The sequence below is a fragment of the Lissotriton helveticus genome, chromosome 8, assembly GCF_964261635.1.
Source record: "Lissotriton helveticus chromosome 8, aLisHel1.1, whole genome shotgun sequence".
In the NCBI taxonomy this organism is placed as follows: domain Eukaryota; kingdom Metazoa; phylum Chordata; class Amphibia; order Caudata; family Salamandridae; genus Lissotriton; species Lissotriton helveticus.
The window spans coordinates 1358146629-1358164568 of NC_136069.1; the positions used below are offsets into that span (position 1 = coordinate 1358146629).

The 17940-nt window shown below is 41.1% G+C and overlaps 1 protein-coding gene across 2 annotated transcripts in view; it reads right to left on the reverse strand.

Moving 5' to 3' along the window:
• Positions 1–3681: 3681 nt before the first annotated feature.
• CADM2 (cell adhesion molecule 2) overlaps positions 3682–17940 on the reverse strand; it is a 1787353-nt gene continuing 1773094 nt past the window's right edge. For both annotated transcript variants that reach the window (XM_078658341.1, XM_078658340.1), the window contains one exon: positions 3682–5635. In XM_078658341.1, coding sequence (XP_078514467.1) covers positions 5517–5635 — 119 coding nt within the window. In that variant the 3' untranslated portion in view covers positions 3682–5516. The remainder of the gene's footprint in view (positions 5636–17940) is intronic.

Consider the following 17940-nt stretch of genomic DNA (forward strand, 5'->3'; position numbering starts at 1 on the left):
AAATATTTAACATAAAAGGGCATTGTTTTCAAATTTGTGGTATGCTGTCAGTAGTCATAAAGTGCATATTTTATGAAAGACTTGTTTTACAGAAAAATAACAAAGCACCTAGAGCCAATCTAAATCACTTTTCTGTAACTATGAACCAAATCACAAAATGCTCTGATTTGTACCTCTGATGCAATTCCCTCTTTTGCCTATCAAGCATAATGAATAGAATACCATAAAAATAAAACATAGGTTTTATTGAAAGATTCTGATTTGAGTAAACATTGTATATATGTCAGACTTTTTAGGAGGCAGTTACAGGAAGGCTGATGATTACAATTATTATAACCAGCTAGTAGTTTTCTTGGGCTACATAACATTTGACAGTGGCATTTTTGAGTCTAGGACGATGTGCTTGTTAGTTCTTCAACTGAGAAATGGAAGGATAGTATATTGCACCGTACATCAAAGAACTTTCCATGGCACAAAATGCCATACACCTGTAGTTTTTTAAAAAGAATTTGTATTAACTGCTGGGAAATTCATGACTGAGCTACATTTGGAAGCACTTGTAGAGTATTCCCATTTTCACAAGAGCCATCATGCCAATCAGTAATCGTGTTTATTTCTAGTTACCGTACTCAAAAACACATATTGATACTGGTTGACCCAAGGATAGAGAATCCATTTATGCTTGAAGTTTTTTCAGTTATTGAAGCATAATAAATGGATGTGACTGACTTCCATACCAAGACATATACGTCCCAAATGTATACTATCACATACATTTTCAAAGAAGTACTGAACATGTATCCAGAGAAAACAACTCTCTACATTAAAAGGGAAAGAAAAGGGAGTACTAATACAATCACATTTGTGAAGTTAAATGTTCTCTTAGAAAAGTGGAGGTTCTGTAGATTTTCAAACTGAAGCCACACTGACAAGGACAGGATGACCGATTCTGTATGGCTATGTCAATGCAGAATGAAATTGTTTCTCATCTACTACAATATGTAAATAATTTATTTGGTGATAACGGTAATGTACTTTATTACGTAGCTCCTCTTGACTGAATGAACCATTTGCCTTTGAAACAAGCGTTTAAATTATTATGTATAATTTTAATCTTCGGATTGTTATTGGCATGTGCCACAAAATATTATTGGATATATTTACTAACATGTGCGGATGCTCACTTGATGCAACACAATTTTGTGCTGAATTCATGGGCCTTTATATGGTATAGTAAATAAAGGCTACATCTGCAATTCTACTCAACTATGTAGCTAAAAATCATTCTTACAACACCACTGTTAGAGTGGATTGCAAAACAGGGTCTATGTTATTTTTCTATGATCCAGTGATGTGAATATTTTCCCCAAAACATACTTTACTCACTATCCCACATCGAAGTGCATTTAATGGAGATGTCTCTTTTGTTCATATTAGAAAGGAAATTCACAAGGTGTTCCATCGTGTTCTGTATGCAGAACAGGCAGTAGATTTCATTAATCTTAATTTTTCTTATAAAATATATGTTGCTGATTTAATGGCAAGATCTGCTCTTTTGAGGAACAGGGAAAAAGTACAGATAGGACACAAGAAACCTATGATGCAAGAATTATTTGTTTTCCAATACTGTTTTGTTTCAGAATATTGTGGTTATTCAAAATAAATTAAAAGGTACACTTCAAATATATAAAATCATCATTTGCTAATAATGAAATAGAAGCCATGAGGTTTCAGTTTTCTATATAAATGTACAAGAAAGTGCATTTCATCAATGAGAAGCAATTGAAATGGCGTAGTCTGATATCATTTCGTTTCAAATAACAGCAAAGCTTGACATTTTCCACAGGAAGTACAGAACAGCTCCAACATAACTTATTTGGTTGTGGAAATGTACACATTAGATGATTGCTGTGTTCACATTAATATATTAATTGTATAGTTTATATGCCTCTCACCAATTTCCCCTTTCTGCAAAACAATATTGGATTTTCTAACTAGCGACTCTTGACATAATACAATGATTTTCTACACAATATCTTTCTTTTTGGCTATTCATTGGAATGTTTATCTGTACCTCTCATAAGGGAATGTATGCACATCTCTATTTTACATTATGAAGCACATATGTGCAAGAAAGATGATGCTTGAGCAGTTGAACTACATAATGTATGCTCAAGACTGCTTTCACCTAGCTCACATTTGGACATGTGTGCAGCATCCAAATTTCATATGCTTTATTTGTGTCTTAACAGTGGCAGACTAGTTTAAGAACTAGAGCAATAGTGCAGCAAAGCTAAGGTCAGAATAGAAAATAAATGTAAACATTTTACTGACAACCAGTTGAGACTTGAACTGACAAACTGTGCACAAATAAAAAATACATTAAATCAACTCCTTAGTGCCAGGTACCTTCCTATTTGATACTTCACCTAATTATTTGTGTTTAATATGGATTCATTCTATAAGAGGACACTGTGAAATAGGAGTCTTCCTTGTGAAAGTATACTGGCCTGTAAGTAAAATGTACACATTGTACATTTTTCTTAACTCTCATACAATATTATCTTTAACATATTATTGCATTTTCACAAACGGCTTGTATCGAATTGCTAAATCAACATGCAGTCACATAAGCGCAGATTCATTTCTCGCCAATGTCATTGACATATCAGGGCCTTAAATGTAGATAAAGCAAATAAACACATTTTTTATACTGTCCTATCAAACTCTGTTTACTGTTAAATAAAAAAATAGCACCTTTTTTTTGTTTCTGAACTTAGTACAACATGCTGTTCCCAGGTATTCCCAAAATCGCACTGATTAGATCACTCTTCTACAAGATGTTGGCTATCAAACTTTCACATTTCACAAGTATTTCTAATCTGTATAATATGTAATTGCAGAGGTGCAATACAACCAAGAATGCATTAAGTTCTGATCCTTGTCCTGTTCCTTTTCATCCCTTCGCCGCCATCATAGACGCTGTGATATTTCACCTATAGCAGGTTCGACGACGGGAACCTACTGCCGTGAAGTTAATAATCTTCTCGAGCGCCGCTACAACTGGAGTTTTCCGACATCTGTGACGCCTTTCAAAGAATGTGGGCGCTTATGAGAAAGTAATCTTGGCCTCCAAACAAAGAATACGTGGGAATGACCGTACAAACGCCACTGAATATAATTATAGGCGGCCCTGTTTTTAACTAAGAAAGTAATTCTGGCCTTCAAACAAAGAATACGTGGGAATACCCGTACAAGCGCCACTGAATATCACTATAGGCGGCCCTGTTTTTAACTAAGGAATACCTGAACAAAAAATTGTTTTAAAGCAAGAAGTCGCTTCACTATCACGGAAACCAATACAACAACATACTACACGATAGTGAAGTAATATAAGAAACAGAACATGAAATGCAGTTCCGGTTTCACCCAGAACGAGTTGTAGTGAATGAACACACGAAGGAACACAGAACTATCCTCGAGTGATATATGCTGATATTGTCCTGACGAAGACACTCTGGTGTCGAAACGCGTTGGCAGACGGACATCAATTTCTCCAATCAGCTGGGGAACTTATTTCAGTCTATCTCCCCTCACTAACTTTTAAAGAACATAATAATTGAATGTGAAATTCTCTTTTTATTATTGTGTATATCTTTTATTATTATGAGTATGTACTTGAATATGCCCATCGTTTTTATCAGTATTATTAAATTTCATGACATCATGATTATGTGTTAGTATATTTTTTACTTGTGTTTTTTTGATCTACTCTTGCCAGTTGTCTACTTTGTTAATGCCTGGATATATGTTGTTGCTAAAAATTAAGTTCTGATCTGTACTGGTTTTATCGACTGGCATGAGGTTCCACAACAGGATTGTAGGGCTAGGAACATTTCTGTTATTCTTGTGAAAGGAAGTGGGACTTTGGGCTTGATATTTCGGTGTGGTGAACATTAGGAAGCAAGCTGATATATGTGCAACAACAAATTCCACAGGAATTTTGACGGATGAGAAGGAAGGAGATTATAATGGTAACCAGGTTAAAATTTGGGCTAGGAGAGGGAGCGGTAAGGTCTTGTGTAATGGCGAGAAGCTAATCGTATTGCAGGATATTCTCCATCAGTCACTGTGACATTGGTTTGTGCCTCACAAAATGCATAGACTGTAATTTAATATAAAGAATTAGTCCACACACACAGAACATGTACCATTTCTTTAACACATTTTTTTTAGTTTTTCCTTTTTTGGCAAATCAACAAAATATATAGTTCTATGACTGCCAAATAAAAAATGATAACATGATATTTTTTGCAACAATTATTTTGGGAATATGTAATATGTGGCATTGGTTTAAAACCTGAGGCTTTGCACTGGTTATTGACTTAAAGATTGTTCTTTAACATTGTGCTTCCATTGTATAACAAATAAAACTAAACATGAATTAGAAAAATTGGCTGCTTAACAGTGCTAGGACACGCAGACAAAGGGTACTAATACCATCTATTCATAATATTGTTTTTTGATTCATATCTAAAGGGATATAATGGCCTTCAAAAATGATTACTTGAGACTTACTTACCTACAGTCAAAAAGTTAAATATGTATCAAATAATGTTTCATTGGGTTTATTATATGCATTATATACAAGATACTGAAATGATTTGCTAATAAGCAGCATGAATTGCAGATAACACCTGGAGCTAAGTACCGAAAATAAATTATATAAAAAAATGTAAAAGCATTAATACAGATAACTATTATGCCTTGTATACAAAGCTCTAGGAGCGGGCATGTGTACTTCAAAATGAAATCAGCTGTGGTTACCTAAGCCTGACTTATTTGTATAGATGCGTGATGTATTCACAACCCATACATAGTGCTAGTATTAAAGTACTGTCTTTTAAATTAGTGGATTGATACAAGTATACTACTACTGCAACTATACTTCTAGAATCTATATCACAATGTTTTCAGTTTAGGTTGAATTCTAGGGCATACAGTATATTTCAAAAACAAGTGGTTTTTGAAAGGTAGACACGTATAAAATATCCTTTGTAAACTTCTAATTTTAGATTTAATATTTGATCTAGGTCTATTAGGTCTTCACCCAGTAGCATTTACGGATGGCATCATAGACCTGGCATGGTACCATTTATTTCAGCATGATAAAAGAAAGATGGACTGGCACAAAAACTCAACTGCATAAACATTTGAGAGGCGACAAAAAGAAAAATGACAGCTTGTTTTATAATGACTGACATTATTAAGGCTGTATATTCAAGCACTGTATGTTAAAACAGAAATGGACAGGGTTTCTAGGCAGTAAGAAAAGTCCTGTATTCTGAATGGAAAATGAAAGAGAGAAGTCGTTGATAGCTGATTGTTGGCACAAAATGGCCAATGAAAGCAGTGGTGTTCAACGGAAGATGGAAGAAACCAATTTTGAAAGCTAATTGCCAGTTTTCTCCAGTTGTTAGCCTGATACATAAAATTCATGGACTAGAGGTCTCCATCTAAATGAAATACTCCTTCTTCTCCTCTGCATTGACTTGACTGCCTTCTGCATTGATAATGGCTGTGTCAGCATCTGGTGCATCTTCTGCTCCTTTAGCTTCATTTGTTAAATATGTCCCTAAGGATTTACAAAAAAATTAAGACCATTAGTCTATTGCTCATATAAATTCCTGTCATACAAAAAACAATACAACTTGAGACATGTTACAATGAAATGTATCAACTACAGTCTAATTTTGAATACTTGTTGCCATCCTCCAATTGAATTGCAGCATCATTAAGAGATTGACACCAGTGCCAAAAAGTAAAGGCACCCTCATGTGTACCAAAAGTGTATGAGTATAGGAGAAAGAATTGTGATAAACCTGAAATCTGAAACAAATACATGTTTCCTTTTTGTCTGACCTTTGGCACTAAACTCAAACAGAAAAAAGTAAATATATCCAGGAAACTGACATTAAACGTTGGTACATGTTATAGGTCTGTTTTGACATACTGTTAAACACTGTAACCTATGGTGATACTAAGGCGCTTATTATGAGAGGCATGGAAATGGAGTAACATTTTATTAAACTGAAATGAATTAAACTGAATTGTAAATACAGTCTCATGGCTTTTTCAAGATAGCAGTTTAGCGGTGAATATTTTGTAAGTCTCTGGAATAAAGAGGAATGAGGAGATTTCTTCACTACATCCACCAACTTATTCTTAGGCTTAACTCACATTGTTGACAAGGTATTCTTCAGTAAACATGGTTGGTACTGTCATTAAGAATTGTTTCTGCAATATGATGATGATATCCATGTTTCCAGAATACCCTACACCACAGCTTTCCAAACTTTTCATGTTGGTGACACACCTTTTTGTGAAAAAGATTTCAGGGACACGGTAACGCGAGGAAGCGCAGCGAGTGAGCCCGAACCACCTATGGTGGGTTTGGGCCCCACACACAGCCCCACACACACCACCCCACAGACACACCACCCCACAGTCATACCACCCCACACACCCACCCCACACACAACCCCTCCACACACACAACCCCCCCACACACCCCACACACACCCCTCACACACACATCCCACACACACACACCCCCCACACCCCCCACACCCTAGCACTCGGATTACTATATTCCCTATGGTCGTTATGCTCCAGGTGAAATATATTCCCCTTTTAGGGCTGCCAGAGTCTACCAATATGTGGGAGGTTGAAACATGTTGAAAATCTCCTACTGGACTTGTTTGGAAGGAATTTCTCCGTTATTTTCATTACTGAAAAAGTCCACAGAATGTTAGCGCAAACTCCTGTGCCAAGGTAAAGCAACAACCAATACTTGCGGACTGCCGCCTGAATTAAAGAGATAAAGACGCACCCTGCATATGACCAGAGAAAATGGAGCACTGACGCCTCAAGAGCTGAACATCTCCATGTAACCAGATTTTACATTGGTAATCCAGGGGGCTAAGAAAATATTTGCACCTGTCTAAAAGAAACCACAATAGCAGGTAAAATATGCTAAGCCTAGCGTCGCTGCAGTGGAGAAAGCTTTTCGCTGCTCTTTTTTGGCACTGTTCGATCTTGATTAAGCTGCTGACTGCATGTTGATGAATGAGTAATAAGATTAGACAGACCCATCTCTGAAATGCTGTAATTGTTACATTGTGGTCGATTTGACAAAAGGCTCGGGCGATGAAAAGGTACCACACAACTTGAAGACATATGTCCTTGCTAAATTTACCAGGGGATTTGTTTAAAATGAGAGAGATAAGCAAAAAAAATGCCTGTATATCACCTTCACCTTGAACAAGAGAAAACAAATACAATTAACTTTCTTTAATGTTGCTGCATGCTCGATTTTCAAGGGTAAGAGCTATTCAGCGTCTGTGACTTTCGGAAAAGTACAATTGGACTATTTTTACAATAGTTGATGTGTTTAACTTTTCTGGAAGGCCACAGTAACATGGCACAGGAAAGGAACCAGTTGGCTTAAAAAGTAAATATTACATGTGGGAGACTGAGTACATTTACACCCTCACAAGCCTGACTATAAAATCATGTCTTTAGGCCTATCATTGCAGCTTGACTAGCTGCATCATAAAACACTGCAGCAGCACATGTAATAGTTTCAAGTGTTTGATAAGTGACCTTTTAGTATGTTTTGTAACCCACTAGGCTGGGTGTTTAAAGTACAAATGGCGGACATCTAAATAGTAATAATATTACGTCTCTAAAGTGAATTGCCACAGTCTTTTTTCATGCTAATGCGTGTGTTTTTGAGGAGAATGCTTCAATGTAATTGTTACTTTATCACAACTCAAGTCAGGAAATTCCTATAAAATTCAGTGATTTTCTAAATGTATAGCAATGTTTAATGTCCAGTTGGTGTTTTCCATCAAGCTTGGCGGTCAGCGGCTGAAGCGGTAATGCCCGCCCTCCTGCCAAGTCAGGACGCTAGGATGCGGCATGTCCGAGATTGTGCTGGATGGTGGTTGCTGGCTCCCTGCGGCTCTCAGCTTGTGCCACCCCAATATCAGCTATGATTAGAGTGGCTAGGAAAACTGTGGACGGAGAGTCAGATCACGGCCCACAAATAAGTCCAGAAAATATGTGATAAGTTCCTGGGGGGGCTTTCCGGTTGGCTCGGGAGGGCTGGGAGGAGCGTTAAACTGCACTGGGCTATATGGAGGAGTAAGTCCTGCTTTCTCGCTGCTATTTTTCGGGGTATCAGCAGCATCTAGACCCAGAAAGCAGGGAAGATTAATCTCCATCCATGGCAGCTGCCAGGTTTCTCACCAGGGGGTAAGTGTTTGCGCTCTGCTTAATTTTCGGTAAGACTGCAGCATTAACTGGTAGAGGGTCGCTGCGGCAGGCCACACAGCACCTTCTCTTGTTTGGGGACTACTGATATACCTGAAAGAATGGATTTTTTAGAAGAGCTAAATTAGGCGGTCCAAGAGGATTATTGGAGTTATAGAAAATGCAAAGTCATCCCAACTCCTTAGGCTCTGCAATGACTCATTTCGAGATACTAGCCCAACCCAACTGGCTAAGAAAAGAGCGGGGCAAGCTACAGCAGGAGCTATTCACGCTGCTACACTCTCCCCAGTTGTCTCGGAGATTGTGAAGAAGTTGCAAGCATTCTGAGGACCAGCATCTCACAGAGAGGGGTGTGGTGATAATCTCTTTGAGACCCAGGCAGAGTGATAGCAGCGAGGAATCTATATCAATTATGCCCACTATGATCTTAATGCAAGAATCAAGAGAACCTATCTGGGAACCAGAGATTGCTCATTGAAAATCTTTAGAGGTTATGGAATACCCCCTCTTCATGAAGGCGAAATCAGGTCGGGGTCAAGTGTAACCCTTGTGACTGATCATTTCGGGAAGGCACAGCCCCTGCATCTATGCAGCTTCTGCAGCTTTGGTATTCCAATCCCTAACAGTGCCTACTGAGTTAGCTACAGCCCAGGGATCATTAACTCCTGAGCAGGAAGGCTCAGGATCTGGAAAGATGCAACAGGATCCTCCTTTCCCAAACAATGAGACATTCCAAAGCGGTCTCACTTCTATGATGTAACAGGATACCAAGACTATGTTAAATCTCATCCTGAATGAAATACAGGACTTGAAAGCCTCACAAACCATGGAGATCACTGCCCTGCATGCACATCTTATGAAAATAGAGGAGACAGTTGCCTAGATCACAAAGAGGCTAAGAGAGGCAGAAGGAAGAATCTCTCACCTAGAAGATCAAGTAGTTAGTCTACAGGAGAGGATGGCTGCCTTCCAGAACAGAAATCTTTGATTGAATATAAGTTGGAGGAGTTGTAAAATCATTCAAGACTCACTAATCTGTGCATCGTTGGCGTCCCGGAAGGAGTTGAGGGACAAATTCTTAAAAAAGAGATTAGGGAATTCTTGAATAATGATAAGACCGCACCTGAGGGTATTGTTTGAGACGCTTGAAGGCATTTATTAGAGGGAGGATAATAAGCAAGGATGCAGAGAATAGACTTAAACCCCAAACAAAGCTGGTTTTATAACAAAAGGTACAACAGAACTATGACAGGTTTTTGAATAAAACATCCAGAGCTAACAAAAAAGCGTTCGATGTTGCCAGACAGACAATGAGTGAAGCATACTATGTTACATAATAATAAAAGTAATTTCACTGGCAAATGTTTTACATGGCAAGCATGGGAACAAGCAGCCAAGAATCGGATAAATGCTCTGGAATGTCCAATCACTGGCATAATAAGTAGGGATTCAGAGAAAACGTTGGAGAAATAATGTTAAAACCATTATACACAGATTTATTCACAAACTAGGTCAATTGATAGACTCTCTCTAAGGAAGTTTTTTTCAGCAGATTTTGATATCCCAGCCTTAACTAGAGAAGAGGGAGCCGACCTGTCTAGACCCTTCTCTGAAAAGTGATTGACAGAGGTTATTACGAATCTTCCAAGAGGAAAAGCCTGTGGCCTGGATGAATTCCCTGGTGAATTTTCTTTAAACTTTTTTCAGACGTTTTTGTCAACCATCTTTTATCTTTAGCTTTTAGAATGCTACAGGGAGATGATATACCACCTTCTTTATTTAAAGAGAATGTTGTAAACTTCCTGAAGAAAGACAAGGGGGCTGAAGATCCCATGTCGTACTGTCCTATCACATTACTAACTACAGATTATAAAATAGTTACAAAGCTGCTTTCAAATAGATTTAACTCAATGGCCGTGGGATTGATCCACACACAGGCATGCAGCTAGGGACAAACACCCACTATCTGGCGGAAGCTCTGTATTACTTTGCTGTGAATAATATACAATGCGATACAAAAGGGGATGATGGACGCAGCGTTTGAGCAAATCAACACTCACCCCCAGTCAACTGATCTGCGTTTAAACCATCACCATTCTTTAGCTCACTCCGCCACCCCAGGTCAGACATGGCCATATGCAAATCAGTCCCAGGATGCTTGTTTCCGGTCCAAGGAAGACATGGCTTGGCAGTTCGGGCTGGACTTTTCCCATGAGGCACAGGGTCAGACTGATTTGCATATGGCCATGTCTGAACTGGGGTGGCGGAGTGAGCTAAAGAATGGTGATGGATTAAACCCAGATCTGTTGACTGGGGGTGAATGTTTGATTTGCTCAAATGCCCCGTCCATCATCCCCTTTTGTATCGCTTTGTTCGCTCTATGTTGGCAGGGTATGCTCAGACGTGAGTCCCTTGCTCACTTTGCCACTGGCTTCAAGATAGCCTAGCTGATGAGGGTTATGAACCCGAAACTGGTCCCAGGATGCTTTTTTCCGGTCCAGGGAAGACATGGCTTGGCAGTTCGGGCTGGACTGTTCCCATGAGGTACAGGGTCAGACTGATTTGCATATGGCCATGTCTGAACTGGGGTGGCGAGTAAGCTAAGGAAAGGTGATAGATTAAACCCAGGTCTGTTGACTGGGGGTAAGTGTTTGATTTGCTCAAACGCTCTGTCCATCATCCCCTTTTGTATCGCTTTGTTCGCCCTAAGTTGGCAGGGTATGCTGAGACGTGAGTCCCTTGCTCACTTTGCCACTGGATTTCAAGATAGCCTGGCTGATGGGGGTTATGAACCCGAAACCGGTCCCAGGATGCTTGTTTCCGGTCCAGGGAAGACATGGCTTGGCAGTTCGGGCTGGACTGTTCCCATGAGGCACAAGGTCAGACTGATTTGCATATGGCCATGTCTGAACTGGGGTGGCGGAGTGAGCTAAAGAATGATGATGGATTAAACCCAGATCTGTTGACTGGGGGTGAGTGTTTGATTTGCTCAAACGCTCCGTCCATCATCCCCTTTTGTATCACTTTGTACGCCCTAAGTTGGCAGGGTATGCTCAGACGTGAGTCCCTTGCTCAATTTGCCAGTGGATTCAAGATAGCCTGGCTGATGAGGGTTATGAACCCGAAACCGGTCCCAGGATGCTTGTTTCCGGTCCAGGGAAGACATGGCTTGGCAGTTCGGGCTGGACTGTTCCCATGAGGCACAAGGTCAGACTGATTTGCATATGGCCATGTCTGAACTGGGGTGGCGGAGTGAGCTAAAGAATGATGATGGATTAAACCCAGATCTGTTGACTGGGGGTGAGTGTTTGATTTGCTCAAACGCTCCGTCCATCATCCCCTTTTGTATCGCTTTGTTCGCCCTAAGTTGGCAGGGTATGCTCAGACGTGAGTCCCTTGCTCAATTTGCCGGTGGATTCAAGATAGCCTGGCTGATGAGGGTTATGAACCCGAAACCGGTCCCAGGATGCTTGTTTCCGGTCCAGGGAAGACATGGCTTGGCAGATCGGGCTGGACTGTTCCCATGAGGCACAGGGACAGACTGATTTGCATATGGCCATGTCTGAACTGGGGTGGCGAGTGAGCTAAAGAATGGTGATGGATTAAACCCAGATCTGTTGACTGGGGGTGAGTGTTTGATTTGCTCAAACGCTCTGTCCATCATCCCCTCTTGTATCGCTTTGTTCGCCCTAAGTTGCAAGAGTATGCACAGACGTGAGTCCCTTGCTCACTTTGAAAATGGATTCAAGATAGCCTGGCTGATGAGGGTTATGAACCTGAAACCGGTCCCAGGATGCTTTTTTCCGGTTCAGGGAAGACATGGCTTGGCAGTTCGGGCAGGACTGTTCCCATGAGGCACAGGGTCAGACTGATTTGCATATGGCCATGTCTGAACTGGGGTAGCGGAGTGAGCTAAAGAATGGTGATGGATTAAACCCAGATCTGTTGACTGGGGGTGAGTGTTTGATTTGCTCAAACGCTCCGTCCATCATCCACTTTTGTATCGCTCTGTTCGCCCTAAGTTGGCAGGGTATGCTCAGACGTGAGTCCCTTGCTCACTTTGCCACTGGATTCAAGATAGCCTGGCTGAGAGTTATGAACCCGAAACCGGTCCCAGGATGCTTGTTTCCAGTCCAGGGAAGACTTGGCTTGGCAGTTCGGGCTGGACTTTTCCCATGAGGCACAGGGTCAGACTGATTTGCATATGGTCATGGCTGAACTGGGGTGGCGGAGTGAGCTAAAGAATGGTGATGGATTAAACTCAGATCTGTTGACTGGGGGTGAGTGTTTGATTTGCTCAAACGCTCTGTCCATCATCCCCTTTTGTATTGCTTTGTTTGCCCTAAGTTGGCAGGGTATGCTGAGACGTGAGTCCCTTGCTCACTTTGCCACTGGATTCAAGATAACCTAGCTGATGAGGGTTATGAACCCGAAACCGGTCCCAGGATGCTTGTTTCTGGTCCAGTGAAGACATGGCTTGGCAGTTCGGGCTGGACTGTTCCCATGAGGCACAGGGTCAGACTGATTTGCATATGGCCATGTCTGAACTGGGGTGGTGGAGTGAGCTAAAGAATGGCGATGGATTAAATCCAGATCTGTTGACTGGGGGTGGTGTTTGATTTGCTCAAACGCTCCGTCCATCAAACCCCTTTTTGTATCGCTGTGAATAATTTACAAGCCCTGGTGTTTCTGCAAGATGCAGAAAAAGCTTTAATATCTTGACCGATTTGGTATTCCGCCCTGGATCAAAGGGCTCATATATAATATGTATACAGGATGACATTCTCCTCTCTGGCTCATTTAGAATGCTCAATGAAGTTTTGGTGGATTTGGATCTTGGCCAGATCTTTAGTAGCAGAGAGGTGGCATCTGCTTTAAGTGATGACATGGTTTTGAAAAGGCCAGGGGAATAGAAAATAATGCTTTTAGTATTTAAGGGCCCTGAATCTTCCGAAAAAGTCATAGAAAATGGGACAAATAAGAAGGCCTTGAAATGACAAACAAGATGTTGAAGTTAGTAATTAGATTACATTTTAGTGTTTTGAGAGCGGCCAATTGGCGAAGGATGCTTTATTTCTCTAAATGGCTTCTATAGAAAGAAACAATCTAGGCAGGCCAGATTTCTAAGTTTGACCATCTTGGAGCTTTTTGTTGTGAAGAATAATGCTTCAGGAGGACCTCAAGGTGAAGTTGTTTGCCTTTGTAGAGCTGTGCTGGCCTTGAGCATTCAGATATTCCCAGTTAGAAAATGTTACCACTATAAAAAGTCCAAATGTAAAACTTGAAATTAAATGAAATAAAATGAAAAATATTTTCTATAAAGAGCATGAATGCCTGGAGGTATCTTAGTGCTGCTGCTGTTCTGATGTAGTTGGCAGTTGATGAATGGCCAGGTTTTTAAAGCTTTCCTAAAAAAGAGAAGCTGGTCATTGATTGCAGATTAAGAGGTAGGCTTTTCCAGATTTGGTAGTCCAGGCTACAAAACGTCTACCACCCCAGGTTAACTGCCTGATCTTAGGGACAATTATATCTTTGGCCAATTTAGAACGTAGCTTTCTGATGCGGGTGTACCAAGTGAAATGGCACTTAAGGTAGTCAAGGCCCCTGTCATGCAGGGCCTAGAAGGCAATGCAGCTGGGCTTAAAGGCAATGCCCTTTTGGATTGGTAACCAGTGCGGTATGTCTAGGGCATGAGAAGCTAATTGGAACCTGGAATCTCTAGAAGCATACGTGGTGCCGCATTCTGAAGTATCAAGAGTTTGTTAAGATGTTTTTGTCGCATGTTCAAATAAAGAGCATTGCAATAGTCTAGTTTCGATAGGACTAGGGTTGTTACAACAGACTTCTTTAATAAGTAGGGAATGCATGGGAGAACTTTCCTAATTGTCCTAAGATGAGGACAAAGCAGCAAAATTATCCCAAGGTCAAAGTGAATTTGGCAGCCACAGATATCAGCTTTATCCTGCTCAGAGCGTTTGCCTTCAAAACTGAGGCCTTGGGTGAAAACATGGACTCCACATACCCGTCTTTGAGGTAACCTCACCATCTACACCATCCTGCTTTTATCCACTGAATGACGTTTACAAACAGATTAAAGGCTGTGGCCTAATTTAGGATTTGATAGATCTGGGGAAGGTCCACAAATCATGGTACTTCAGCCTCATTAGACCTATGGTTCCTCACTCTCATTAAAGCGACATGAACCACTGGGTTAGCATTGGTGGAAACTCGTTCCACCAATGCTAAACCCTGACACAGCATTTCTGTTTGCCACAAGACCGTTGGATCGCAGTAATGGTCCATCTGCAGTATTGAAGGCAGAACGTTGTCACTCATTTTTCCTGTCCATTTCCACTGTGCAATGGAAAAAGGTTTTTTGTGTCACTACCATTTATTCATTTTTCAGAGAAAACTAAGTCTTACGTTGAACACTAAAGTTTTCCAAGTAAGCGCCTTAAACATGATATTCTCTCAGGAAATGGCAATGAGTTGCATGTTGGTAGCATCCTAAAACATCATAGAAATCCCCTCAAGGCAGATGGCAATCTCTAAATATGCTTATGGGCTCTTAATCCCAGGCAGATTTGACAATCGTCCTCCAGGGTTTATGTAAGGCATTCGTCTCCAGATAAAATCTTTGATTTGTCTGACCCAATATTATTTTGATGTCGGCCTTGCTAACACCATAATGGATGCCTTCATATATGCCCCATCGACTTAATGCTCCTCCACTTGCAAACACATAGACTGTTGTAAAGGCTTTAATCTACACTATACTTTAAGGATATTTGGGCAAGATTTACAATTTATTTCACGTAACTAAGCACAGCAACCCAATTATCTGTACTGTGTTGTGTAAGGAGGGAAACAACTACACAGCCAACATTGGCTTGATGCAGCAATAATCCTGTTGTGGTGCTTTAAAAAGGCTGCTTTGCATGACCCAAAGCCTCACGCCATGGTGTAGGTGGGTGTGCACTATCTAACGTAAGATTTGCACTAGAAGCATACTCTTCTAGTGCAATTTCCTATGCCTAGACAAACTCAGGGAAGAATCCCATAGACTGTATGTATGTTGTGCACTGAAGCTCACATGCAAGGCCCACATTGTTTGTAGAAATGAATACATTTCACCTTGCTTCTGCCTGTATCACGTAGGCCAGTGTTGCTATATCTTCTATTTTGCTATGCTTTGTGGAGTTGTAGAGGGCACTATCACACAGGAGGGTATCCTAGTGCTAAGCAGGTGAGAGTCTAGCCTCGCCTAGGGTGGCCTGGCTTCTAAAAGAGGCACATTTTCAGCTTTGTGCACAACTCATCAAGGGAGGAGGAAGCTCTGATATGATGTGTAGGAGAAGGTCTGGCCTCCAGATCTGTTTCAGTGTTATTGTGGGATGTGTGAGAGTAGTAGTCTGACTGAGTGGAGGTGTCTGAATGGTTTGTGGAAGGAGATGTGACTGTTAAGTAGGCAGGAATGATGTTGTGTAGTGCCTTGAATCTGTGAGTGAGAAGTTTGAACTGTATGTGCCTATTAGAAGCCAGGGAAGCTCCTGCTTCTGAATTCGGGATGGTTTTAAGTCTTCTGGTGAGTTGCGTGCTAATTTCTGTGTCCAGCTTGCTGGTGGCTAAGGTTTGTATGATGGTATTTTAGGAATTGCTTAGCAACCATTTGAAGATTTTCCTCAGCACCTTCAGGGTGTGGAAGCAGGATTCAGTGATAGCATTGATGTACACTGTCATGTCCAGTTTGTTGTCAGCAATGACCCAGAGATTCCTAGTGTGTATTTTGAGGGTGAGTGTGGGTCCAAGGTCAGCCAGCCACCAGGTAGAATCACATGGGGAAGTGTTATCACCAAAAATCACAGCTTCTGCTGTTGCACCAAGCGGTAACTTCAGTCATGCAGGCAGTGAACTTACTTGTTCAATGTGCAGGAGGTCTTGTTTGAAGGGAAGGATCATGAGTTGTGTATTGTTGGTGTAGGAGAAGGTGTTGATGTTGTAGGTGCAGTGACCCTGGCTACAGGTATGATATAAGCATTGAAGAGAGTAGGATTGACGGACAATCCTTGTGGATCTCCACAGATGAGTTTGCAGGTTTCTGATTAGTTTCGGGCCAGGCAGACAGCTTGTGTTTTGCATGTCAAGAAGGAGCTGATCCACAAGGAAGAAACTCAGGAGGAAGAGGGTTGCAGTACCTCCTCATCTGCATGTTGCCTGTGGCAGCGATGAGCACTGTTTAAGTGTTGTGGTTGGGTCTAAAGCCAGACTGAGTGGTGTTGAGGCATTTGTATTTGCCAAGATATTTAGTGAGGAATATGTTGATGAGTTTCTGTAGGACTTTGGCAGAATACAGCAGGAGGGAGATCAGTCTGTAATTAGTGAGAGTGCCTTGGTCTGTGTAGGGTTTCCTCAGTAGGCAATGATGGTGACATGTTCCCAAGCATCCCAAAACGTACTGAGGCATTGAAGAAGTGTGTGAGAGCTATGCTAATGTTGTGGTGTCTGCTAGTGCAGGCCTCGGGGGGGGGCAGGAGTTAGACAGGGCCCAGAGTGGATAGACTTCATGGTACTGCTGGGCTTGTCCAGGGTGACAGTGGGTCAGGCAGGCAAGCTCTCTTCTATGGCCAGGATAGGAAGTTGAGTAGCAAGGGTGATGGGGTCCTGTGAAGGGTCCAAGTTGCTTTATATGGAGGTGATCTTGTTTCACAAAAAGTCTCAGAGTTTGTTGCAGAGGTCCTGTGTTAGGATGCAGCCACAGGAGTGTTAAAATCTATTATGATGGCAAAGATCTTCTTACTTCTGCTGGTGCTGGCGTCAATATGTGTAGTATGGTTGGTGTTAATGATCTGTTGCGGGTAGCATTTTAAGACAGATTTCAATGTGCTTTTGTCCACAGTGTCTTGGTCGTTTCTCCCTTGGTCGTTTCTCCCTTCATACTCTAGTTGCTTGCAGTGACACTTTATTAGCCTGAGGTACTTTGTGTACCAACTGGATTGATGTTGGTGTCTAGACACTTGGTTGTGCTTGAGGGGAGGCCACCAAACACAGATGAGGTATAGAATGAAATGGAAACCAATGGGGTACCGCCCACTCACAGTTAATTCACAACAAACAAAAACCCACTCTCCTAGCACCCCAGACAAATTAAAAAATATACTGTATAGGTCCTTTACACTTTGCACCATCACAATTTGAGTACCTCTATTAGGAGGTTTCACTAACTAGGGGATGATGCTGCAAAGAAAGATAATGTAAATAGGTGTAGTGCTAAACAGTGACAAACATAAATATGTGAAAATTATAATGTAAATAAATGTTGTGTAAAAAATTGGAAGTGCCGCAATGGAGAAACCACAGTAAGCCTGTCAATTTGCGCTGCCGACAAGCTTAAGTTGTCATCATTTGCACTTTCCTAAAAATGCAGAAAAAAAGCCACCACTCTTAGCTTTCCTGTGGAGTGTAGCTAAAAATGAAATGTTTGAAAAGCTTATGTCCTCCTTCCTGCAATAAAGAATAAGATCCTCTAAAAATCTGAGCGTTCACAACTCACTTTCTGAAGCAAAAGACAGACAAAACAAGAAATAATAAAAATGTGTCTGAAGG